The sequence below is a fragment of the Larus michahellis genome, chromosome Z, assembly GCF_964199755.1.
Source record: "Larus michahellis chromosome Z, bLarMic1.1, whole genome shotgun sequence".
In the NCBI taxonomy this organism is placed as follows: Eukaryota; Metazoa; Chordata; class Aves; order Charadriiformes; family Laridae; genus Larus; species Larus michahellis.
The window spans coordinates 79679618-79701703 of NC_133930.1; the positions used below are offsets into that span (position 1 = coordinate 79679618).

A 22086-nucleotide genomic window follows, 5' to 3' on the forward strand; every position below is an offset into this window, starting at 1 on the left:
AGTTAAGATTTTCCAGCAATCCCACTACGTAATTTGGGATTACTTTACTTTTTTTTTCTACACCATTTGTATGTACGCCTTCTCCCAGAACACTGTGTACTTGTGTCTCAATGCCGTTGAATTCCACTGGCTTCAGGGAGGTTAGCCTGCTTTACCTCGGTATTGAACTTGGTCCAAAGGCCCCAGCTGCATTCCTGGGTTGGAAATGCACTTTCCCACATGGCTGTGAGAGAGAGCCTCTGGGAACGCAGCTTTAAGAGGTCTACAGTTTTAATTTTAGATGAAAGCAGAAAGGCACCAGGCAGTGAGGGTGCATTTGCTTATGGTCATTCAGTCAAATGATGAGAAGACAAAGGAATGCATGGCTTGTGGACACGTACATCTCTGGAGCAGAATCAGGGCAGAGGAAAGCACCAGTACAATTAGCAGCATCAACACTATCGTATTTTCAGTGCCAGCAACCAATGATGCAACAAACACTTCCCCTTGTAAACTGAGAGAGGCATATGCCAGTCCAACTATAAAACAGCAGTAAAAATCAGAGTATTCTCAAAGGAATTATGAAAGATAATAAAAACATCCTGTAAGCACTAGCCTGTAAGCCTCAGATCAAAGCAAGAGTTAGGTCTATAAGAAGAAGAGTATTTTTCCACCTCAAATGAATCAGGGTTCTGAATTGAAATACAGAGTTTTCTCTTTTTCTGCTTTTCTGCTGACCCATTTTGTTATGTGGGTTAGGCTTTGCCTGCAGGGACACAGATCGTATAATGCAAGTCACTGGGCAAACTCACCAAATCAGGCTTGAACTCTCAGTACACGTGAACGACAGAGACAAAAGCTTTAGGATTTTGCTCCAAAACAGATACAAATTTTAAATTCTACAAGCAATCCACCACTGGGAAGAAAAATTGAGTTTACCACTCTCCACACATAATGCTACAGAATTTTTAACTAGGGCTGATTTTGCACTTTCATTCAATAGTTGGCAGATTAGAAAAAGAAAATCATACTGTCTTTTTTTCTCCCAACGCCACGATCTTACAATAATCGTTTGGGACTTATAGTCCATGTATTTTATGAAATATGGGTTCCATGCCTGTGCACATTTTTGATACAACTGTATTTTGACTAATACTCTATATGGTAAAATATATCTGAGATCAGGAACTGAGACACTGCCTAAGCTCCAAGGAATTTAGCTTTTTGGCAAAATGTAATTTTATGTAACATTTGAACTTTTTTAGTTAGTTCTGAGTATTGTGGAAAGTCACACTCATTTTCAGAGAAAGCATCTTCAAATATTTTTACTGACTATATTATTTTTGTTGCAAAAAGCAGAAGTCAACTAGTTACCTTCTCATAAATAAATTAACATGATAAGGTTGCACAGTATTTTATAATGATAATTGATAAATGGTGATGATTTAATTGCACTTCCTCTAGTAATAATCTTAAAATGCTCAAATGAAGTTCCTATGATTGGCTTTCTTCTGAGTTAAATCTCCCTGGAGTCTTCAGTCATCCCTTTCTACATCCGTCGGTAACTTGCTTTAGCTGTTTTAAATAATACAAATCAATTATAACACACAGCTGTTTAACAAAACTTCTAAATGTTGCTACAGGTCTCTGTGGGTATTTCCTGATGGCTTATAATGACATCAATTTAGCACACCTGGTAAGATCTGTGTGAGCTGGAAGTAGCTTAATTCTGCAACGACAGGAAAATTAAGGAGTATTTATGGATTACTGTTGCATTTCAGAACTGTTGCCAACTGTGATTTTAGCTTCTTTTTACAAAGAGTCAGTAATGGAATTGCAGAAATCGCATGCCTGTCTCCTGAATAGTTTGCTTGTAACTTGGTGGGTGCTTTTGAAGATAGTTATTTCTCTCTACACATTCTACACAAAAGAATGCCTCTTCACCTTTTTGAATTAATGGATGCTGGAAATGTACTCTTTACAAGAAGCTCCCTTCCAAGTCTTTGTAGCCTTTCCTGAACTGCAGACAAACAGAGCTTTCCTCTGTTGGCTCTCAGTTAGATTTTCCCGTTCAGCTTGACTTAGGGTGGAATCCCGGCCCTGCATCCCCCGTACCACCATGCTGGGTAACCTTCCGGGCTCCTCAGGCTGCCAGCCCTGGTGTTTTTCCTGATTGCATTGCTTTTTAGAAGTATTTGTTAAGCCACTTATATAGCAGCCATAAAAGCAAATAAGAGATCTAGGTGTTTGGAAGATGGGGGGAGAAAAAGACAGATATGTTAGACTGTGAGAAGCGGCGAGTAGGATGAATGTAAAAATAATGCTAAGGTTCTGGAGAGGTTTCAAGTAATAGTGGAAAACAAAAACAAGACACATTATCCAAAAAATCAGGCAAGTATATCCTCCTAAAAGAAAGTTAAGTTACAGTAAATGGGAAGAAAAGTCTAGACAAAAGAATGATGAAGTAAGGCATTGTGGTAATGGATGGCAGCAGGAGAGACATGTCTTTTTCTCTCATGTACTTTGATATTGAGCAGAGAACTCCAGCATAGTTTTAGGTAAATACATAGTGGCATTGTGTAAAACAGCTCAAACATAACTGTCCTTCTTTGTGTAATTGAACAGCAGATCCACCACATTAATATCCAGGTGTAATATACCAGAGGCATAGTTAAGTTGGCAGCAGTCCAAAGTGCCATAGTTGAATGCTAAATGATGAGACAATCCTAAAGGAAAAAAACACAAGAACAGGAAAAAGGTTCCACAACAGAGAATAGAGAATAGAAATGAAACAAAGGGGAAGAAATCTTTCTGATTATAAAAGTGAACATATTTTACCACATAGTAGTGCATGATTTAACGACCAGGAATTTAAAAGACAGGGATAACTAAAGTTCGGTCTGTAAAGGCTACATTTTGCCTTTTATCATTTTGGAAATTTCCACCAAGATGAATGGGAGATGTGAAGCAGCAGGAGGTGACGGTATGGTTATAGTCAGAACTTCTGTCTTCAGACTATGTGGTATTAGATCCTGCTGTAAAAGTTGGAAATACAGAGGTCATAAGTACCTGAGAATATTAGATTTTGTCCTCTTAAGTTTTAGAAACCTGCTTTTCAAAATTATGGCCTGATAATCATGAAGATTTAAGAGCATAATAACTTCCCCAGATACTATATACACACTTCATATAAGCTATACACATTATTGCATATAGCAGTAAAGCTGCTTTGAAAGTTTTACTGTATGTCTAATGGCCAAACTTTCAAATAATAATTGAACTATTTAAAAATATAAATTAAAAAACAATGAACAGAGTTGCTCAGCTGTCCTAGTCATCCATGTTTACATTTTTCCAGCGATAAGATAACTGATTTTCTCTGGAAAGTTGCTGAGGTGACAGTCTTGACTGAAGCCCTTTTTTGTTAGAATGGGTATGGGATAGGCAGTGGCAGTGCCTGAGTTTTCATCCTGGTGTGGCTGGGTGCTCAGAAACTATTTCAAAGTACCTGCAGCAAGGACCAAGACAGTAGTGTAGTCTCCGCATCCACTTGAGTCATTGTTTTTTGCGGAGAGTGTGAAACGGTACTGGATTGTTGATGTACACACGCACTTATTGGAAGGTAAACTGAGACCCATTTATTTCCCAGGCACCTTCTGAAACTTGTTTAAGAATAGTAGATTATTTATCAGATTGAAAAAAATGGGTAAAGACACTAGTAAATTTTCATCCTGTCTTTGCCCTGATTGGTATTTATAAAAGTGTATAAAAAGTAGAACAACAAGGGGAAGTGAAGCATTCCCACCTCAGAATACCATGTAGGTCAACAGTGAACTGCTCTCCGAGGAGGTCAAGAGATAAAATCTAGCAGAAAAGAAATGTGAATCTGGGTCTCTTGTGTCTCAGGTGAGTTCTCTACTTGCTTGTAGAGTAAAGGGGAGGTATAACTGCCTACTCGTCTTCCTTTTTGGTGTGTTTGTGCAAGACCTGCTTTGGTAGGCATGTGGCGTGAACACCTACGGGCTACCTGCATTGCTGTCACACACATACTCTGGGAGTCATATCAGGGCATCGGCCATAAACTGATCACTTTTTCAAGATGTAGTTTATGCACATGCCCAGTAACAGAAATGGTGTGGGTTTTTTTTTCCTGTGGGGAGAGGCAACACTGAAAAACATGAATTTCTAAGCCTACAATGAAGCTAAGTAATAACTTTATGAATTTTAGATAAAAGCCCTTGAACATATGTACTCAAGTGCATTTTTTATTCTTATCGCTTATGCAAGTCCATGTCTTAGTTATATTTTCCTGCATAGAAGCAAACTAGCAAGAGAATATTAAAAGCTGATGAATGAACCCAATCACAGTCAGTACCAAGTATCACCAAAAATTTTCTTTTTAACGGTGTGATGTTGTCATAAAGCCTGACCTTCCCCTGAGAAAACATAGTCATAAACACAATCAAATATATGTGCTAAGGCTTAATCAATGCTTAGTGATGATGGAATGTAAAATCAAACATCCAAGGATAGAAATCGAATTGCATTATTACAGGAGGCTCAACAGTTGAAAAACTGCCCAATAAAAGAAGAATGAAAGCTTGGTGACTCGAAGGTCCTGCAGAAGTAGTCTAAAAAACTAATCTGTGAGTCAGGACACTGAAGTATTATGGAAGTCACAGAGCACATGTGTCCGTACATCCCTCCCCCTCCCACCATTTTTAACCAAAACTGTTCAGACACAGTTACTTCTGTTACCAAAATGTGACTTAGGGGTGTGTGTGCAGGGCGCTTTCTGCAGACACAGGAGTGGACACATTTCATGTGTGATACCTTGGTTCTGGATTTGCCAACAATAAATCATCATTTTGCTCGTTTAACACTTTGCTGTCTCTCCAGAAAAAGTCATTCAGAGCATTCTGGTACTGACTGTAAATGCAGCAGTTTCTGAGGATAATGCAAATCTAAGCTTTAGGATGATATCAACTCAGATCTTCTGCCAGTCTGAAATTCTGCTTCCAGAAGGATGCAAAAACCTTCAGGATTCTTAGGAATGAGAAGTCTCCTGTGGCAGCATTGATTGTGTTATTCTGTCACTCCGTCTTCTCGTAAAACTTCTTTTTCATGAGCCTCTCCTTCATGGCATGCAGAAAAGATAAACCTAATGGTCTAACTTATGAATAACGATCTCTGCAAATACACTTTCTTTCAAAGTTTATTTCTCCTCTGGTGTGTTTCTGCTGTTCTATAACCTTGAATAAATTCTTAAATATGGGAGATCATTGTTGTCCATGTGATAGTCTATTAAAAGATCCTCTGCAGTGCTTCAAGTCGTAGCTTAAAGGCTCACTTTAGAATAAAAAGGTGTGGACTGTTGAAAACAATGCTAGCCAAGTGAAGACTGAAGGGGATTCTGCTGGTTCCCTTCTGCGCTGTTCATGCACCTTCAGGGTCAGACTGTTCAGCCCTTTTTGGAGTCCTCACCTGCAATGAATAAAGCTGCTTCCATTTACTAATCGTAGTTCTACTACAAAGAGGGATGAGTTTGCAACTCTGTCTTAAGTTTCAAAATAGTAAGTGATAAAGAATTCTCCTGCGTCTGTTTTTTTTGCAACACTTATTTCTCAATTTCATCTGAATGAGGTGTTTTTCTTCTGTCGTTTGATACTTAGCAGGTGGTTGTAATACCATCTCTGTTGTATGTCCATTCTGTCATATCAAAAGTAGTCAAGCAAACCTAAACTACCCAAATAACAGCATAGAACTGCACTATTTCTGTATTAATCCAGAGTCTGCTCTTTTTCAATATGTAGTTAAGAATCTGGAAGATGTATTCTTTATAGTACTTCAATAATCCTGTCCATTACATCACTTAATTTATAGCAGTGTTAACAGGAAAATCAATAAACATTATTTCTAAAATGTCAGGGATGTTAATGGTTTGATTTAAAAAAGGAGAAAGATTCAAAACTCTGAACAGAACACATTGATGTAGTGTTGTAGAGGCACATCTTGCTGAAACTGTGGTAGGGAAGATTTAAATCATTATGGTTCAGTCATCTTGAAAAATGTGTGTAGGTAGCTATTCTTAGACATACAAATCTTTCTTGCCATATTGTGGGATTTTGCTAAGTGGGGGAGGCTGTATACAGTATATCTTAACAGAAGGTTGCTAAGATCGCTCTTAAATCATTTTGAGTCATATCAACAGTTGCTATGGATCCCCTGATAATATTTTTGGAAAATTATTAGTACAACTTCCTGAGGAAAGGGAGTTTTACCAGTATGGATTGGAAAGCTGTTTCATAGGGAAAAATCTAAGAATGGGAAAGCTGTGTGGATATTTATTTCCGATTAAAATTTTCCGTGATGTATTGAACTTCTGTGGTTTAAACCAAGTGGTAGCATTGCACAAGCTAGCAAGTAGGTTTTATTTTAAAGCTAAACATTAATTAATAATCTGTAGCTGCCCTACAGTTTAATCATTCTTTTCCCATTAAGACTTTATGGACATAAACCTAGTCCGACTAATTTCATAGGAGGAAAAGACCAAATAGTGGACTAATACTAAATGATGTAGAACAAATACAGAGGCTTAATGGATAATTTACATATAGAGATAAAAAGCTCTAGGAGGATCCTTGCCAATTTCTGGGGCACAATTCAGGGTAGACTTTCAAGTCCTGGTACTGTTGTTACTTGAGTTGATCAGTTATTCTGAAACAAAGATTTGATGAGATTTTCCACAAGATATGTAATTAATTGAATGAATTATGATGTAATAGTATTGACTCTCTTTATTCTTTTCATCTTCTGTAGAAAAACTGTTTCAGTGCTACACATTGCATTTACAGATAATTTATCTGGCAGTAGCTTTGCTTCCACAGAACTTCCCAAGTAGAGGTGTTGTGGAAGAAGTTGTAATAGCGGGTTCCCTCCCTGGTCTGGCATTTCTCCTTCTAGGCAGAGGTTGGTTGCTCTTCTGCTCTTGCCATGACCTCTAACAATTCAGTACTGGAATGGAGCTGCCTACTGAACATTCCCCCTTATTGAATGTTCTTGTGAAAAATTGTAAAATAGACAACAACATTGGTTGCACAATATGGAAGAAGTGGATACCATTATGACACATTCAGCTCCATTTCAGAGGCAACTGGAATGGTCACAAGGTGTTGAAAACTTCATAACAATTTCCCTTTTTATTTTCTGCAGCAAGGGCTTTTGGCCAAGCCCCTTTTTTTTTTTTAATAAAAAAGCATTATAACTGCCATTTAAATGGAAGTTAGGTATCCGTGTTAACAGAAAGCAATTGATGCCTAAGCACCTGTGCTCTCAAGTTGTGGAAGCAGATGGTATCAGCAGTTCAAAAGCATTTAGACAAATTCATGAGACCACTTGTCCATAAATGGATGCAAAATTACCAGGCAGGAATGTGTCCTCCATCACCCCTAATACAGCAGAAATGCTGGAGCAGTACAAGGTGAGTGAACCACAGAAAAAGTCCAGGCTCATGTTCTCCCAAAATAGCCGTTCCAACTGCCGCTGTTGGAGACAGGATCCATTGCTAGATGGGCCATTGGTCCAGTCCAGTCAGGCATTTCCTAGGTTTTCATGGCAGTCATGAGGTTCAAAAAAGAAAGTGAATTCATCCAAGGACATGAATTTACTCCATCTTGTCAGACTTGTCTATGATGCTGCGTAAAATCTCCAATGCTCAGAAGACCACCTGAGAGCCCTCAAAGTTGAAAGTCAACTGGAGTCCCTTTTTGGCTCCTCTTTTTATATATTGTATTTCTGACTGCATAGCAGCCTGTTTCAAGAATAAGGAGAGAGACCACCCAAAACCCACCCACAGGGTGGGAGCTATGGCTCCTATAGAAATGGTGGGTTCAAACTTCCATAAGCTGTAGCTCTTCCATGCTCTCAGAAGAGCTTGGTGTTTCAGGCCTGTGTTGACCAGGACACTGATGTGATCAAAGTCTTTTCTAAACTCCAAATACCTGTTTCATCAAAACATTTAGCTACAGTCCTGAGACGGGCACTTTAGCCTTGCAGGAGACAGTTTCAGTGTCCTTTTGTTGTTTTCTGTTGCCCACCTTTGTCATGCCAGCCTTTGCTGTTGTGGTGGTTGCTAATTCCTGTTCAGCCTCTGACTCCACCATGCTGCATGTAGGCATCCATAAGTACCTTGGGCAAACTTGTGACAGAACTGACTTTCAGGCAGTAGCAAGTTTGTAGCCTTACATTGAGTCTGTCACTAGGAGAATCACCAAGAATATTGACAGTCCTACAGTGTCCACGTAAGAACATTGGGTATACAGGTGCAATAGTGATTCAGAGTACTTGGTCCAACAAAAGTTATTTCAAATGATAGGTAGTATCATAATAAGATGCTTTGACTGGAGGAGGGGAGCACAGACATCTGCCACTATATGGAGAGACGAGGAACAAAGAAAGTCTTCCTTTGGCCTGAACTCAAAATGAGGGTTGAGTCACAGTTCCATGGGCACGTCATTGCCTCCTTATATTTGATATAGTTAAATTAGTGTTCTGCTGCTCTGCTGCAGCAGAAATTTGCTTTCCATTCATTACCTTGTGGTAATTGTCTGTCTTGTGACTGTTATAGCTATCAGTCATACCAGCTTCTTGATAAACAGTAAAGAGGAGGTAGGAATATATGCCATCCATTTGCTGGTTACAATATTTCAAACTCAAAAGTCTTATGAAATCTGTCTTCCCAGTATCTTTTTGTCCAGGAGTCCCTGGGATTATAAAATGAACCCTTTTGGGGCACATTTGTCAAATGCCAGTGTGGTTTTTTTTCTTAACTTACCATTTTTTAATCAGGGTAGGAAATCTGTCTCCAGTATCTTTTCCGTACTTCCACAGCTTGTTGTATATTGCAGTTTTGCACCTTAGATGAATCTCTTAACTTAAGAACAGATTTTAAATAGTAATTAATTAAGACTATATGCTACATAACTGAAATGGTGACAACTGAATTAATCTTATTTTGGCAAGCATGGAAGAAGAATCATCTGTTTATTTTCTTAGGAAAATGGTTGAGATGCCATTTCTTGACAATATAACTATGGTCCTGCCAATTTTAACTATAAAGTTTTCTTAAAGAATCCTAAACGCAAGTTACATGCCTGTGGAAAGTTTAAGCTTTAAAGACATAGTTTTGTCTGAGCGTCACCTAGTGCTTTGATTCCTCTTTTTCTTAAAACCAGTAATTCAAACCTTATTCTATATATAAAATATGAAAATATATAAATATATAGATATATAAATATCAGCAGTATTGGCTCTAACGTTGTGCTTGTGCTCCATTACCTCTTAGGTATGTCTTTCAAGGATTTTGTGTTATTCAATATTCAAAAGTTATTTAATAACTTTTCAAAAAATAATAAAATTATAAATTGTAAAACAGGATCACCACCCCCTCAAAACTGTTAATATTCTAGAATCAGGCAGATGAACTGACCTGGGGGATGAAATATGAAATAGGTCTTGGTCATCTAGTTATTATGTTTTTTATTCTGTAGTATCAAGTATTACAATAACAGGTTAGCTCTGCACAAAAAGCGCATATGCACACCAGATCTTGTGTCAATCTTCTCTGTTTTTATCATTGTCCTAGTTATAGAAATCACTATATGGAGAATATATTTATCTTTTGAATACACCTAAAATAGGAAGATGTAAAGTAAACTGAAGTACAACTTCTGATTTAAAACAATTTCTATGTGCCACTCTTGAAAGCACTTCTGGCAAATTTGCTTTTTCTGTGACTTTCTGACTTGCACTGCACATTGTACAAGAGAAGTAAAGCTGTCTTCAAAGATCGTGGATAGAGGTATTGTTCCTGTTTTGGATGCACCCTGATAGTTCTGATAGCTTTAAAAATGGCAGAGCAAGATTGATGTTTTTGTGGCATCGAACTGTAGACATATTCAGCTGTCACAGTCAGCAGAAGCCGCAGCTGTCAACATACACAGCAATAAGTTAGCAGTGTAGAAGTGGTGTGTGCGTGGAGCGTGGGGGCCAGAGCTCTGTCCGAAAGAAAACACGGTTTTACTGCAATCTGTAGTCAAGAGGCGGCATTCAGGCTGTGATCTGCCAGGCTTAATGACATTAGCAGGACTTTAAGACGTCCTTTACGAAAAGAGCAGTTTGTGCCGTGAAGTGTTTGTTCCTTCAGAACCTGCATTTCCACTTTTGTGGCTGTGATGGATTTGAAACCATAAGTACAAAGTGGTAGGTGTGGTTCATCTTACAGAAATTCTGGCTGCGTTAAGGGTCCTCGTATGTGTTCTAGGATCTGCCAAAGCAACTCTGTTTTCCTCAGGAAAAAAAACCTTAGTTGTTTGTTTTTAGCTTGGGCCTCATATTTGATGAAAGAAGGATAGGATCCAGCTTAGTTGGCTGTGTGGGGTTAGTAGCAGTAAAAGTATTAATAAAAACTTGTCACTAAAGTTAGTTGGTGTGTCTTTTGAAATACACAGGGAGCACATACGTTAAATCATCAGGGCAATTGCAACTGCTCATCTGCAAAGAGGAGCTTGAGCATAAATCAAAATCCCTCTGCAGCCTTCTCCTCCAAAAAGAAGTTCAGTAATGACAGAAATGTGCTTTTTTGGTCTAGTTTGCACTTCTTTGTTTCAGCAGGGTCCCTTCAAGTTTTCCCTTGCTCAGTACTGTTGGAGCTTTATTTTGATTGTCGAAGAAAATGCAGGAGAAGAGCAGTAGTTGCACTTTGATAGTCATTCTTCAGCACCCGTTACAGGCAGAAGAATGTTGTTTCATCTTCAGCGGGCTTAGCAGTGGGAGCGCTTCTCTGGGTTTTACAGCAAAGTTGTAGAAACTTTCCTCAGTTATATCGGTAGGATGGCTTGGCTTCTGCTTGTAAATTGAAATCAAGGCGACTATAAATACGTCACCTGTCCCAGGTAATAAACTGTATCCCATGTCCACTAGGATAAATGTCTTTTTGGAGCTGATGACTTTTTTTTTTAGGCTTTTTTGGAGTTGATGGCTATTACAGCAAGCAGATTTATTTCAACAGCCATTTTGCCCTCTCTGATTTTTTTTTTTTAATTTTAATTTCTCTGTAACCAATGCCAATCCTATTACTAAAACATTATTTTTATGAAATGGCCATAGTGATAGAAATGTTGCGACCTGTGTCAGTAGGGTGGAGAAGCCCTGTACAATTAGCATCCTAACAACTGCTTTATTACTATGATCTACACCTTCTATCAGGATGATAAAAGTTCCCTGTGTAATTATAGTTCCTTAGCGTTGTGTCTGCAACATAGTGATTCCATAGGGTTTCTGTTGTAGTAATTCCATTATTAGAGGAAAATCTTCTGCGAGGAGAAGGGGAGAGAGAGGAGTTTGGAACATTTTTATTGTGACAACTGTTGCTGTCCTGTTGCCTTTGCAAGCACTGTTACTGGTCCCTGTAAACACAACACTCATGTACTCATCTGGCTTCAGTGTCCAGGCTTCGAGTCTCCCTAGCCCTCATTCATAAAAATGTTACTCACTTTCTACGCGCGAACCTGAGCACATGTGTAATTTAAGCACAAAGTAATCCCTTTAACTGCAAGTTCAACACAGTTTTAAGTTCCACAGCTGCCCAGTTCCTGTTCTGGTTGTGGGACATGCAGTCCATGTGAAAAGCAAAATTTTATTACTTTCTTTCTGAATGAGGAAAGTTGGATTTTATTAACAAGCAAGTTATTATTGATGTATGTAAAAATAAGGAACGAAAAAGAGGATACACTGAATTCAAGAACATAAAATACAGTATCATAATGTGTGAAGGATTTTTACTTAAAAACAGGCATTTGTTTCAGTAAGTGTGGTCAAAAATTGGCAAAAAGGGAAGGGCATGCAACTTCTTTATTCGTTGCATCAGTATTTTCCATTTCCCTAAATGGAAGAGATTGTGGGGGACGTATTCTATTAATCCTGCCTTCTTTTTCTGACCTGATGACTGGGATTGTGAACACTGCTGGGAAAATGTCTGAAAAGAATTGGTCCTGTCTGTGGTGTTTGGTGGTCGTATCCTGCATGAAAGTTTTGACACCCCTGCATGAATTTATTTTTGCAAAGCAACATCATGCAAACTGGATTGGGGAAGAGGCAGTTTCAGGCACAAATCCCTTGCACTATCATAAATGGAGAGACCATAAATGTTATGATGGATGCTTGAAGGCAGTTTAACGTAGCACTGGAGAAAATAGAAGTCATTACTACTGGAAGAGCTCCAGTTATGACAGAGAAAATAAATCGTGCTGTTACAAGAGATGTACTGACAACAAAATACCTGCTGGCTGGGGAAGTGAAGAGCAGAGCACAGTACAGATACCTACAGGCAATTACCCGTTACCTGAAGTAATGTTTATTTTTAATTTAAATCTGACATGGATAGTATTTCCTATATGCACTGCTTGATAAAATGACATAATCCAGTCTGACAGAAGTTTTAGACTTAATTGTACTTAGGAACTACTCAGTCTTTGCCACTGTTCAGATTCGTGTATTAGAGTTTCACTGTGCTGTAGGCACTGCACAGGAGTGGGGATGAAGTTGCCTCTTAACTCTTGGTGACCCTGTGATGGGTCCAGTTTCATTAGTAAATGATGACAGGAGAGGTGAAGGACGGTTGATCAACCCTTCACGTCCCTCATGGACTTTATGGGAAGAGGCCTTCTTACACCACATAGAGAAAGCTGATGCTCAACCGAAATGTTTTTCACTCCTCTGGGAGCCTGTGGTGTTCCTTTTTTGTTGTTGTTGCCGAGGGCTCAGGCATACTTTCTAAGATAAACCTCAATGAAAGAGGTTTAAGCTCACCAGTTTAACCTCCCAACCAAGGCAGCTCATCCTGTGCACCAATGTTTATAGTTGTGCAGCTAATGAATAGTAAACAGCTGAGTTGCCCGCGCTCAGTCAGATTCAATCTTGTGTACCATTCCTAAACAAAACCACATTCATTTTCAGCCTACCCAATGCAGCATTTCACATCTTCCACCCATCCATCTCTTGCATGGTTTTGTATGGGAGGAGCTGAGGTAACGGCTACAGAAATGGGTGCAGAACATCCTTACAAACCTTTCTTGAAGTCACCTAGCAAAGAGGTCCTTCTACAGAAAATAAATGAAGCAACATTTTGAGCTTTTAAATTCAATGGAGCTAGTTGTGACCTGTAAAAATTTTATTTCCCATGAAAGCTGGGTCAGACTCGGAGGGACATGCAGAGGCATGATGCACTCCAGTGAGCGGTCTTATGAAGCAGCCTCATAGATAGATAGATACAAGATCATAGATAGATACAAGAAAATAATGCTGTTGATTTCAAATAAACTGTATGTCAGTGCATTACTGTCCAGAAGAGTTGTGGGCAACCCACAAATGGGTTCTTGCTGTACAATGCCAGCGAGTAATTGTGAGAATTGACTTGAAGCTCTTACGCATTACTCTCTAAAATGCATTGATACATGACCAATTGGAAAAAGATTAATTGTAAACTGAAAGTGGGAAGACTCTTTTATACTATTTAAAGTGGTTTTTTGGGTTTTTTTTTGCATGAAATCCCAGTAGGACTTTATATTTTTCATGTAACTGGCTTGTGGATCAGGCTAGCTGAAGGCTAGTATTGCTGCAGTAATATTTTGCTCAGGGTACATTTCACTGCACATGGAATATCATCATTCCACCAGATGACTGCGGCAGGTAGTAAATATGCTCATGAAGCTGATGCAGCACAAACTTTCATTCATTCTCTCACTTTTGATGGTGTTTAAGAAGTATGTGGGATTCGTTGTGCTGCAGACACAAAGCCCCTCTCTCTCAGGGCATGCCGTGAGCAGCAGAGGTGCGTTTTTCCTGCCTTTCCTGACTTCAGAGCTGACCTACAGGGACAGGCCCCTGCAATGAGAGGTAAACCACCATCTTCAGTTCTGGACTCGTCTGCAGTGACTACCAGCAAGGGCACTAATTAATGGCACTTTGACTGTGCGAAACCCGACAAGTGCATATGCAGCTGCTGTACAGTAATGATTTCTAGCTACTGCCAGCCTGGGCCAAATCTGAACTGGTGACCTGGCAATGAAAACGCTCTGTAGCCTGTTACCAATTCTGAAATCATTCAGGGCTTTGATAACTCTTGCATTTTTATTGGCAGCTGTCCGGTACTTCCTCCTCAGAGCTGCTGTGTCAGTGGTTTAACCTGGAGTATACATTAAAGCCTCATGGGGATGCCATTATGTACAGGATTTGGAATTTAGGATTTGACTAAATCAGATCCGATGCTCTCAGAGTTTTCCCTCATGCTCAAGAGCTCTTCTTCCCTGCCTCAGCCTTTTTCCCTTTTAGAGGCTCCTACTTAATGGGTCTTGGCTCAGGATTTCCTTTAACCTCTTCTGCTTTTGTGTTTTTCCTATCAGTGTGTGACATATTCCTGTCTTTCAGGTTTTGAATAAACAGCGTGGCATTCTTACAGTTTCATGCCTTTTATTTAGGGTAAGAAAGATACACGCAGCAAGCTTATTGAAAAATTCCAAGACACATCTGTTTTGCATGACATCATGCCTGTGGACTTTCAGCGCTGTGTAATAATGAACTTCAGTTTCCTGGATTAGAGGTGAACAAATAAGGGACAGTGCTCAGTTTTCAAAAATACCATGCTAAAAGGAAGCTAAAGCAACTCTTCCTCAATATGCAGACATACAGCTTTTCTGAACTCTTCCTGAGTGTGCAGACAATGCATGCCGTTCCAAGAGTCTGGCCAAGGAGCAGCATGGGTTTAACTAAACCTCTGGGTCATTTCGTTGTTGCCATTCAAAATTCTGTGGATTATAGTGAGATTTGCACCATCCTGGCACAGCTGTTACTTCAGGAAGTGTATGAAGCAACCCTTGAAAATTCAAAGAATAAGCCAGGAAGGAGGATTGACTAATGAAGACCAAGTGTCCTCAGAGCCTTCATATCAACACAGAAGCTGATGGCTGTGTCCTGTAGCAAAACCTCTCCCTTTACATCTGCTGGATCCTGAGGGGGAGAAAGAGCCTTTCCACCCATGGAGGAGAGATAGCAGGGAGTTCAAAGTTTGAACAGATTTCACCTCTGTAAGGTGCTCATAAGTCATAGATTGATGCCAAAGATGGTGGGACCAAGGATGTTACCCTTTTGAAAAATTGAGTAGCAATGCACTCAGTACTTTTCCGTATGGACGTCTAATTTCTGGAGTTCGGGATTTTTTTCCATGTCACTCTGTCATGTTGTAAGAAGAGGACGGACTGAAAGAAGAAAGATGTAGAATATAAAGTTAATAAGCTATTTTAAAAAACCAAGCCTGGCCTCCATTTATCGCTCATTGGTGGTTTGCCGAAGCAAGAAGTGCAGGATAGAATCAGATTCCAGGTGACAGGATGGTTGGGAGTGACTTCAAGCTGAATATTCAGCTTTTGGAATTATGTTTATGCCATGTTCAGAGTGCTAAGTCACTTAAAGCCTGTATCTCCTCTGTTCTTTTCAGGAGTGCGTGCTCATTCTTTACGCTCTTTCTTGTGTAAGGGAGTTTGCTGAAATTGCTGCTTAATTTACTTTTTTTTTTCCTTTGCTTAATAATTTTGTAAATATTATTAATTGTCTTTTCTTGCCATCTTTGAGGAATACCATTGGCACAATCCATGTATTTTCCAGAATTACTTGGAGACCTAAACTGATGTAAGCCAGCAGATTAATTAGAAAGGATTTTCAAGTCAAACTACCACTTTTTCTCAATGGAAGAAAGCATCAATTCACTTTTACCAACAGCAGATGGTAGCATTCTTGTGCAAGGTACCTGTTTGCACTGCAGTGCAAAAGCAAAGCTTTCTGAACGTTATTTTTTGTAGTTCTAAAGCTTCTAGAAGTTTTTCAAAGTTGTCTTAGATACTGATCTTCATGCATACATTTCAATGTAAGAACCAAGTGTGCTTCAGCTGTAAGAGACCTTGTTTAATATTTAATAGTATAGAACATATTTGCTGAACATGACAGGCCAGGATTTGGTTTTTGTTTCCTGCAAGGGGTTGAAGAAGATGTTTTTACTGTGTAGCAGGAAGACTTACTCTGTGAGCATCTTGTCTTCAGTGCAGCAGTTTACTACCTGCTAAAGTAAAATGCCATCACAGAACTAGGGGAGTCTGGCTACAACTGTACCAGCTTGGACAACGGAAATCTGTGTTGGAGCATAAATTTAGTATTTCTTCTTCTCTGCTATTGAGAAACAGAGCCACCACAAGAAGCACATCTAAGGACAAGGGTCTTTACCCAGGATAAAACACCCGTCACGTTAATCCTCATAGTCAGTCTCTGCCACGGCTCTGGTGAGTAGCATAGCGCAGTGGACCAGACTCACATGGCTGAACGAGGAACACCATGCAGAAGTGGTGATCCTGCTGTTTTCTCCATTGCGGTCGATGCCTGCTTCTCCCTACCTCACTACCTAGCATTGTGTGCTTCTCGGCTCCGGCAGAGTCCTGGGCTTAGCGACATCTAAGTGCTTGACTGCAAACAGGCTATTGTGGCATTTCATATTTGACATCTTATCTGGAATCCTTTTCTAGCCATTCCCTCCTTTGCAGTTGTGCCCCTTACTGTGTGTGTGGATGAGGTAGGATTTGTTTATTTTGGTGAAGGAGTAGTAGCAGTGACCTCAGCAGCGTTAAGGGAAAATCACTTCCCTGGGGCATGGTGCGCCAGACAGTCAGATCTGCTGATCTCCTGGTATCACTCATGTAAGAGCTGATGAGATCACTGTTATGGCTCTGCATTGAGTGCAAGCTTGATTAAGTCAGAACATGTATTCGTATTTTGTTCGAGTGTCGGCTGGAGATGAAAGTGAAAGCTTTATGGAGCGTTGCATTGTGTTTTCAGCAGCACCATGTGCGGTGTGATGGTGTAGAGGAACAGACTCTTACCACGCTCTAGGGAGTGTATCTGACTGCAAACTTAACTGTCACTAAATGATTTTCTTTTTTTCCTCAGGGCAGTTTTGACGGGGCTTCTTGAAGATCAACCTATTTAGGACATTTTTCAGTACAATAGCCTAAAATGAGGATATGCCACCTAGTGGAAGTTAAAGCCACCTTGAGGGCTCTTCATTCTTCCTTCTTGCTCCTCCTCACAGGCTCCAAATTAAACTGTGTTTACTTCCCAGCACCAGTTTGAGAAGACACAAGGATAGGGAGTCAAGGTTCTTAAAGAGCTTTTCCATGGAGAGAATTTGTTTTATGTATTACATTTGATCAGTTACTTGTTTACACAGTAACTTTGCCTACTTGCATTCAGGTAATGCTGATACAGTAAATTGAATTAATTTCGGAAACCATTACATTTTAACTAAAACGGTAGCATAGCCTGGTTGGTGAGCTTATTTCCCTTTGAAGATTAGAAAATATGGTCTCAGATATTATTTTGTCAGTGACTATCAGTAGAAGAGCAATGTGGGTTAGATTCTGAAATGAGAAAAGTTGCGTCAAAGATTAATTTGCCCCTGCTTTGTCTTTTCCAAATGCAAATGGTGTCTTTTCTGTTTTCTTCTTGCATAATAAAACAACTGATATTCCCTCTTAGGAGCACCCCTTACTTGGGCAGCCATTTTTTGTTCTGCACCCCTGCCGGACTAATGAATTCATGTCTTCTATACTGGCTGGTTCACGGAAACAGAACAGGTGAGAAACAGAACTGTGCCTTGCAACACTTTATGCAATGCAGATAAAGTAAATCACCCAGGAAATGGAAATGGTTAAAACAACTTCCTTGGTCCAAATAGAATAAGGTTCTGGATTGTCACCTAAGGCCTGAAAGGTAAAATATGTTTGATAAAGTGAAAGAATAGCCCCATCTGAAGTTATTTTATGACTGCCAAGTCTGTCTGCAATTCAGAAAAGGTTGGGATAAGTTGTTTATGGTGGTTTTGTGTTGTTTTTTTTTTTTTTTCTAGACACACAAACTACATTATATTGTGGCTCAGTATCGTAGGCCCAGTTGTGGGTCTAAATCTGCCCCTGAGTTATGCAAAACTAGGACCTGAGCAGAATACAAACACTGATTCAGTTGAAAGGTAAGAGGAAATGAAAGCACCTTTTTTTCTCGCCCATCCTCCTACGAAATTTAAAAGATCAGATGGATAACTGGCAAAAACATTGTCTTATCCCTTGGAGCTCTTCATTCGGTCTGTTTAGGACTCACCTTTCGATATTTAGCTTACATGGCTGCCTTGTTGCCTTACTTACTTTGCAATGAAAATTTGCACTGAGAGAGATGTGCTTGGCACATTGCTGACACCCTTCATGACTGTCAGAAGGGTGTCCCTTCTGGTGACCCCTGATGTCCTGGGGTCTTTCTCGGGTGTGTGAAGGCATTTTTTGGTGGTCCCTCCAGCACGTGGTTGGTGGTATGATCTAGCATACCTCTGCTACAATGATTTGAATTTAATCTTTTCTCTTTTTTTCTGTTTTATGTCTCCACTTCAGACCTCTGAGCTGAAGGACAGATGATGGTTAGCTGTAGTAAAGCTATTGCAGACTTTCCTATGGATGAAATCAGACAAGGGAATCCTTCCTGACTGGTGAGCAATGCAATGTGGAAAGAGGACTGTTCATGTCTCTTTCTCTGGCAAGAACTTGCCTGGTTACAGTCGAAGACCTAAGAGTTGGCTGCAGTTGTGACAACAACTCTCAAGCATCACCAAGACCTGAACTCCCTTGTGATTGCATTGACCCCTTGAAGTGACTCATTTCCTACCTCTGTCCTACTGTGGTTATGGCCTTAGTAACACTGCACACAAGTGCACAAGCCTATGGTTCCTTGATACAGAATTGAGATGATGGGTTTGGATCTACTAAACTTATCTACTAAAAAACATGTCCCTAGAAAATCTGCACCATCTGTGAGGATATGTATAGAAAAATACTCACAGGATGTGGTTTAGGCTTGTGGCAATCAGTGTATGGGCTGAGACTACTTCGCCTAGGGACCACCTTCTCCACCACAGCCTGATGCACGGACCATCCTTGTCTTCCACACCACACACAGAATAGCCTGATCCAAGGACTGAATAATACTTTGCTGAGAATATTTTGTGTACGTCATGCTTCAGGGAACAGACAGGATCAGAATTGTAGACAGAGTAGTTACGGTCTGCATCTGTAGTTCTAGAGTTCAAGGTGCCTCATGCTATCGAGTGGGAACATCTGGCTTTTCTGTGCTTCACTGCCTCCAAAGGAAGCTTCACCGTACCCTGTGGGAGTTACTGTTGTAGTCGATTAGTATTTCTCATTGTACTAGTAGTTGTTCACAGGTTCGGTCCCTGTCCTGCAGTCTTTGTGCAAGCCTCCCCTGACAGCTGGTGAATTTTGGGCAAGTAGGAATTGCATAGTAGTGCAATCAGTGAAAAACAGATTAGAAGTAACTTCCATACAAGTCATCTTGGATTCTTTCCCAATCACATTTTATTTGCAGTATAAACCAGACCACAAGTCCTGAGCAGTTGAGATGGAATTACAGATTTTACTTTCTATGTTCAGCAATATGTTACTTGCATCCAGAGTCCAATGTATGCCACATCAGAGCTGGAAATGTGAAATGTATTGGGTTTCAGATTCTGGGTTTTCGGATATTTTGATTGGTTGCATATTTTTAACTTACATCATATGTTATTGGTGGATTGAAATACAGTGGAGTCTTTAAAATTCCATTGGTGCAGAATTCTTTTGCCAGCCATTTGGAATTAATAATGAAAGCACATAACTTATTCTGGTCGGGATCATAACAACCTGAAAAGCCATTTTTCCATGTAAGACTTATAAAATACAGCTTTCCGCTCATGTACTGTGACAGTAGCTACATTGTCTTTTTTAACACTTTTGCTAACATATGCTTGATAATTGCATCCATAGCCCATTTTCAAATTTAAGGGAGACTTACACAGGAGGAAAAACAAAAAAGTCCACCAGACAACAGCAGTTTTAAGAGCTGTTAAATGTTCATCTTCATTTGTGATACCCAGGAACAGTGGAGAAAAAGCAATCAGCCCTCCTCAGCTGCCCTGCATTGGTAAGCAGCCCTCTCTCAGCTTCTCCTGCCTCTATCCAACACATTGGCACACTCACACTGTGCTGGCTAGCCCTTGGGACCTTTATTCTCAGTATAACTTAGAACTGGCCTCAGGTAGCTTTATTTAAATCAAGGTCTGAATGAGCTCCTGCTGTCCTTAGAATCAGGGAAGTGGAAAGGATTGAGGGAGTTGTTCCCTGTGAACCACCAGCACTGAAAGCTGCATCAGCATGTCTGAGCATCAGTTATGCTCATTTTCCCAAAGCATCACAGGTGTTACCTGGTATTGCACTGAGGGCTGACTATACAGAAGAAATTCCACTTTTAAACAATAGAAATAATAAAATGCAATCCTGAATACAGAGTGGCTTTGGAATAACTTGTAGCTGAAATGCTGGTTTTGGTGTTCTCATATACTGGGCAAGAGCTGTTCCTTGATAAAGGAGAAGAAAAGAGCCCAAACAACTCTGAGTATTATTTTCAGTACTAGTTGTTCGACTTTGAGAAGATTCAACTGCTAAAATGCTGCTGTGCAAAATTTATAAGCGTAGTTTCATAAGCATTTCTTGGAGACCAGCTCTTCCTGTTTCTGTCTTGGAAGCAGAAACTGCGGTACAACAGCATTATTCATAATAGGATTTAGCCAGTTGGGTTTCTTCACTGTGGGCAAGGCTGCTTATGGTGGGTCTGTGAAGTGTCACTGCTCTACTCCGAATGTCAGCATCTCATCCATGTGACACTGTGCATGGGGTACTGTAACTTACAGGTTGTAATTACGGACAAAAGAAAGCAAGTGTGAAATAGGACTGTGAGAATATACCCCAGTCACTTTTCTCCACTCCATCGGCCTTCCGTTGCACCTTAATATTCTCTTCTTTTTTTTTCAGGAATTACAAGAAAAGCGGAATTTGTATGTAAATAAGAAATAAATAGTTTTCTTTTACATGGAGGAATTCTCAACGCCCATTACTTTGATTTATCATTTGTAGACAAAATAGAATATTATTTGGACAGGGCATTGCACATTGTACTAGACTGAAGATTTCCGCTGTCAGAGACAACCCTAGGCACTTGTCTAATGGATGGCTGCACACAGCGGGATACTGCTTTGCCAATGTCCTGACAGCCACACTCTTAACTCTTAGACGTCCTCTCCCAGCAATCACTCTACCTCCTAGATAGAACCGTACATTCACTGGGCTGGACACTCAAGCTGTTCGCAGTTTCTGAAGCTGTCTCTGTCTCGCTTCCTTCCTGCTGATAACGCCCCTCCAAATTCCTCTTCAGGGCCTCGACCCTGTTCCCACAGTTACTGAGACACGATGGTGGTCATGGGGAGCATGGAATGGATAAGCAAACTGGCAGTTCCCTGCCCTGATACAATTCTTAACTGTTTAACACCATAAACAGTGAAGTAACAGAGCAGTGTCATCATCAGTACCAACGTTTCCCTAAAATTTGTCTAGAATACCACTAGACAAAAACTCAGCTTAGTTAGTACAAACACCCTAAGCTTAGATTGAGAAACAAATACAGGATAACATAATTGTTTGGGATCAAGGAGAGATACAATCTTGTTTAGATACCTGCTTTCTAATGGCTTAAGTGGCAAATAGGCATCTAATTTCCGATTTACATTTGTGCCTTAATGACTCATAGGGTATTTTATACAGAATGTTTATGTACAAAAATCCTATTTTATTTCAAAATCGAGTTAATTGCAGCACTATTTTGTAATTTTATTTAGCAAATCTATTGAAATTCTTAGATCTGAACTTGGGTTTCGGCCACATACATTATCTGAAATCTTGCAGCTTACGAAAAAAGAAAATTTCCAGTTCCAAACAGTTTTGTAGATTTGCTCAGTCGTTCATCCTTGCTAATCTGGGAAGACATATTGAGGACCATTGCTTCTGGGGACTTCTTTTTAGGAGAACTGACTCATACCTGCCCTTGGTTACAAGAATCAGCAGGAAGAATGAATTTTAT

General features: G+C 39.9%; 1 protein-coding gene across 3 annotated transcripts in view; it reads left to right on the plus strand.

Moving 5' to 3' along the window:
• Positions 1-21046, plus strand: part of ATG10 (autophagy related 10) — an 83261-nt gene extending 62215 nt beyond the window's left edge. For 2 of the 3 annotated variants that reach the window (XM_074570278.1, XM_074570279.1), the window contains exons 6-8: positions 17614-17711; positions 17984-18103; positions 18516-21046. In XM_074570278.1, the coding sequence (XP_074426379.1) occupies positions 17614-17711; positions 17984-18103; positions 18516-18528 (231 nt within the window). In that variant the 3' untranslated portion in view covers positions 18529-21046. The remainder of the gene's footprint in view (positions 1-17613; positions 17712-17983; positions 18104-18515) is intronic. The other variant, XM_074570280.1, reaches the window with a different exon arrangement.
• Positions 21047-22086: the final 1040 nt, after the last annotated feature.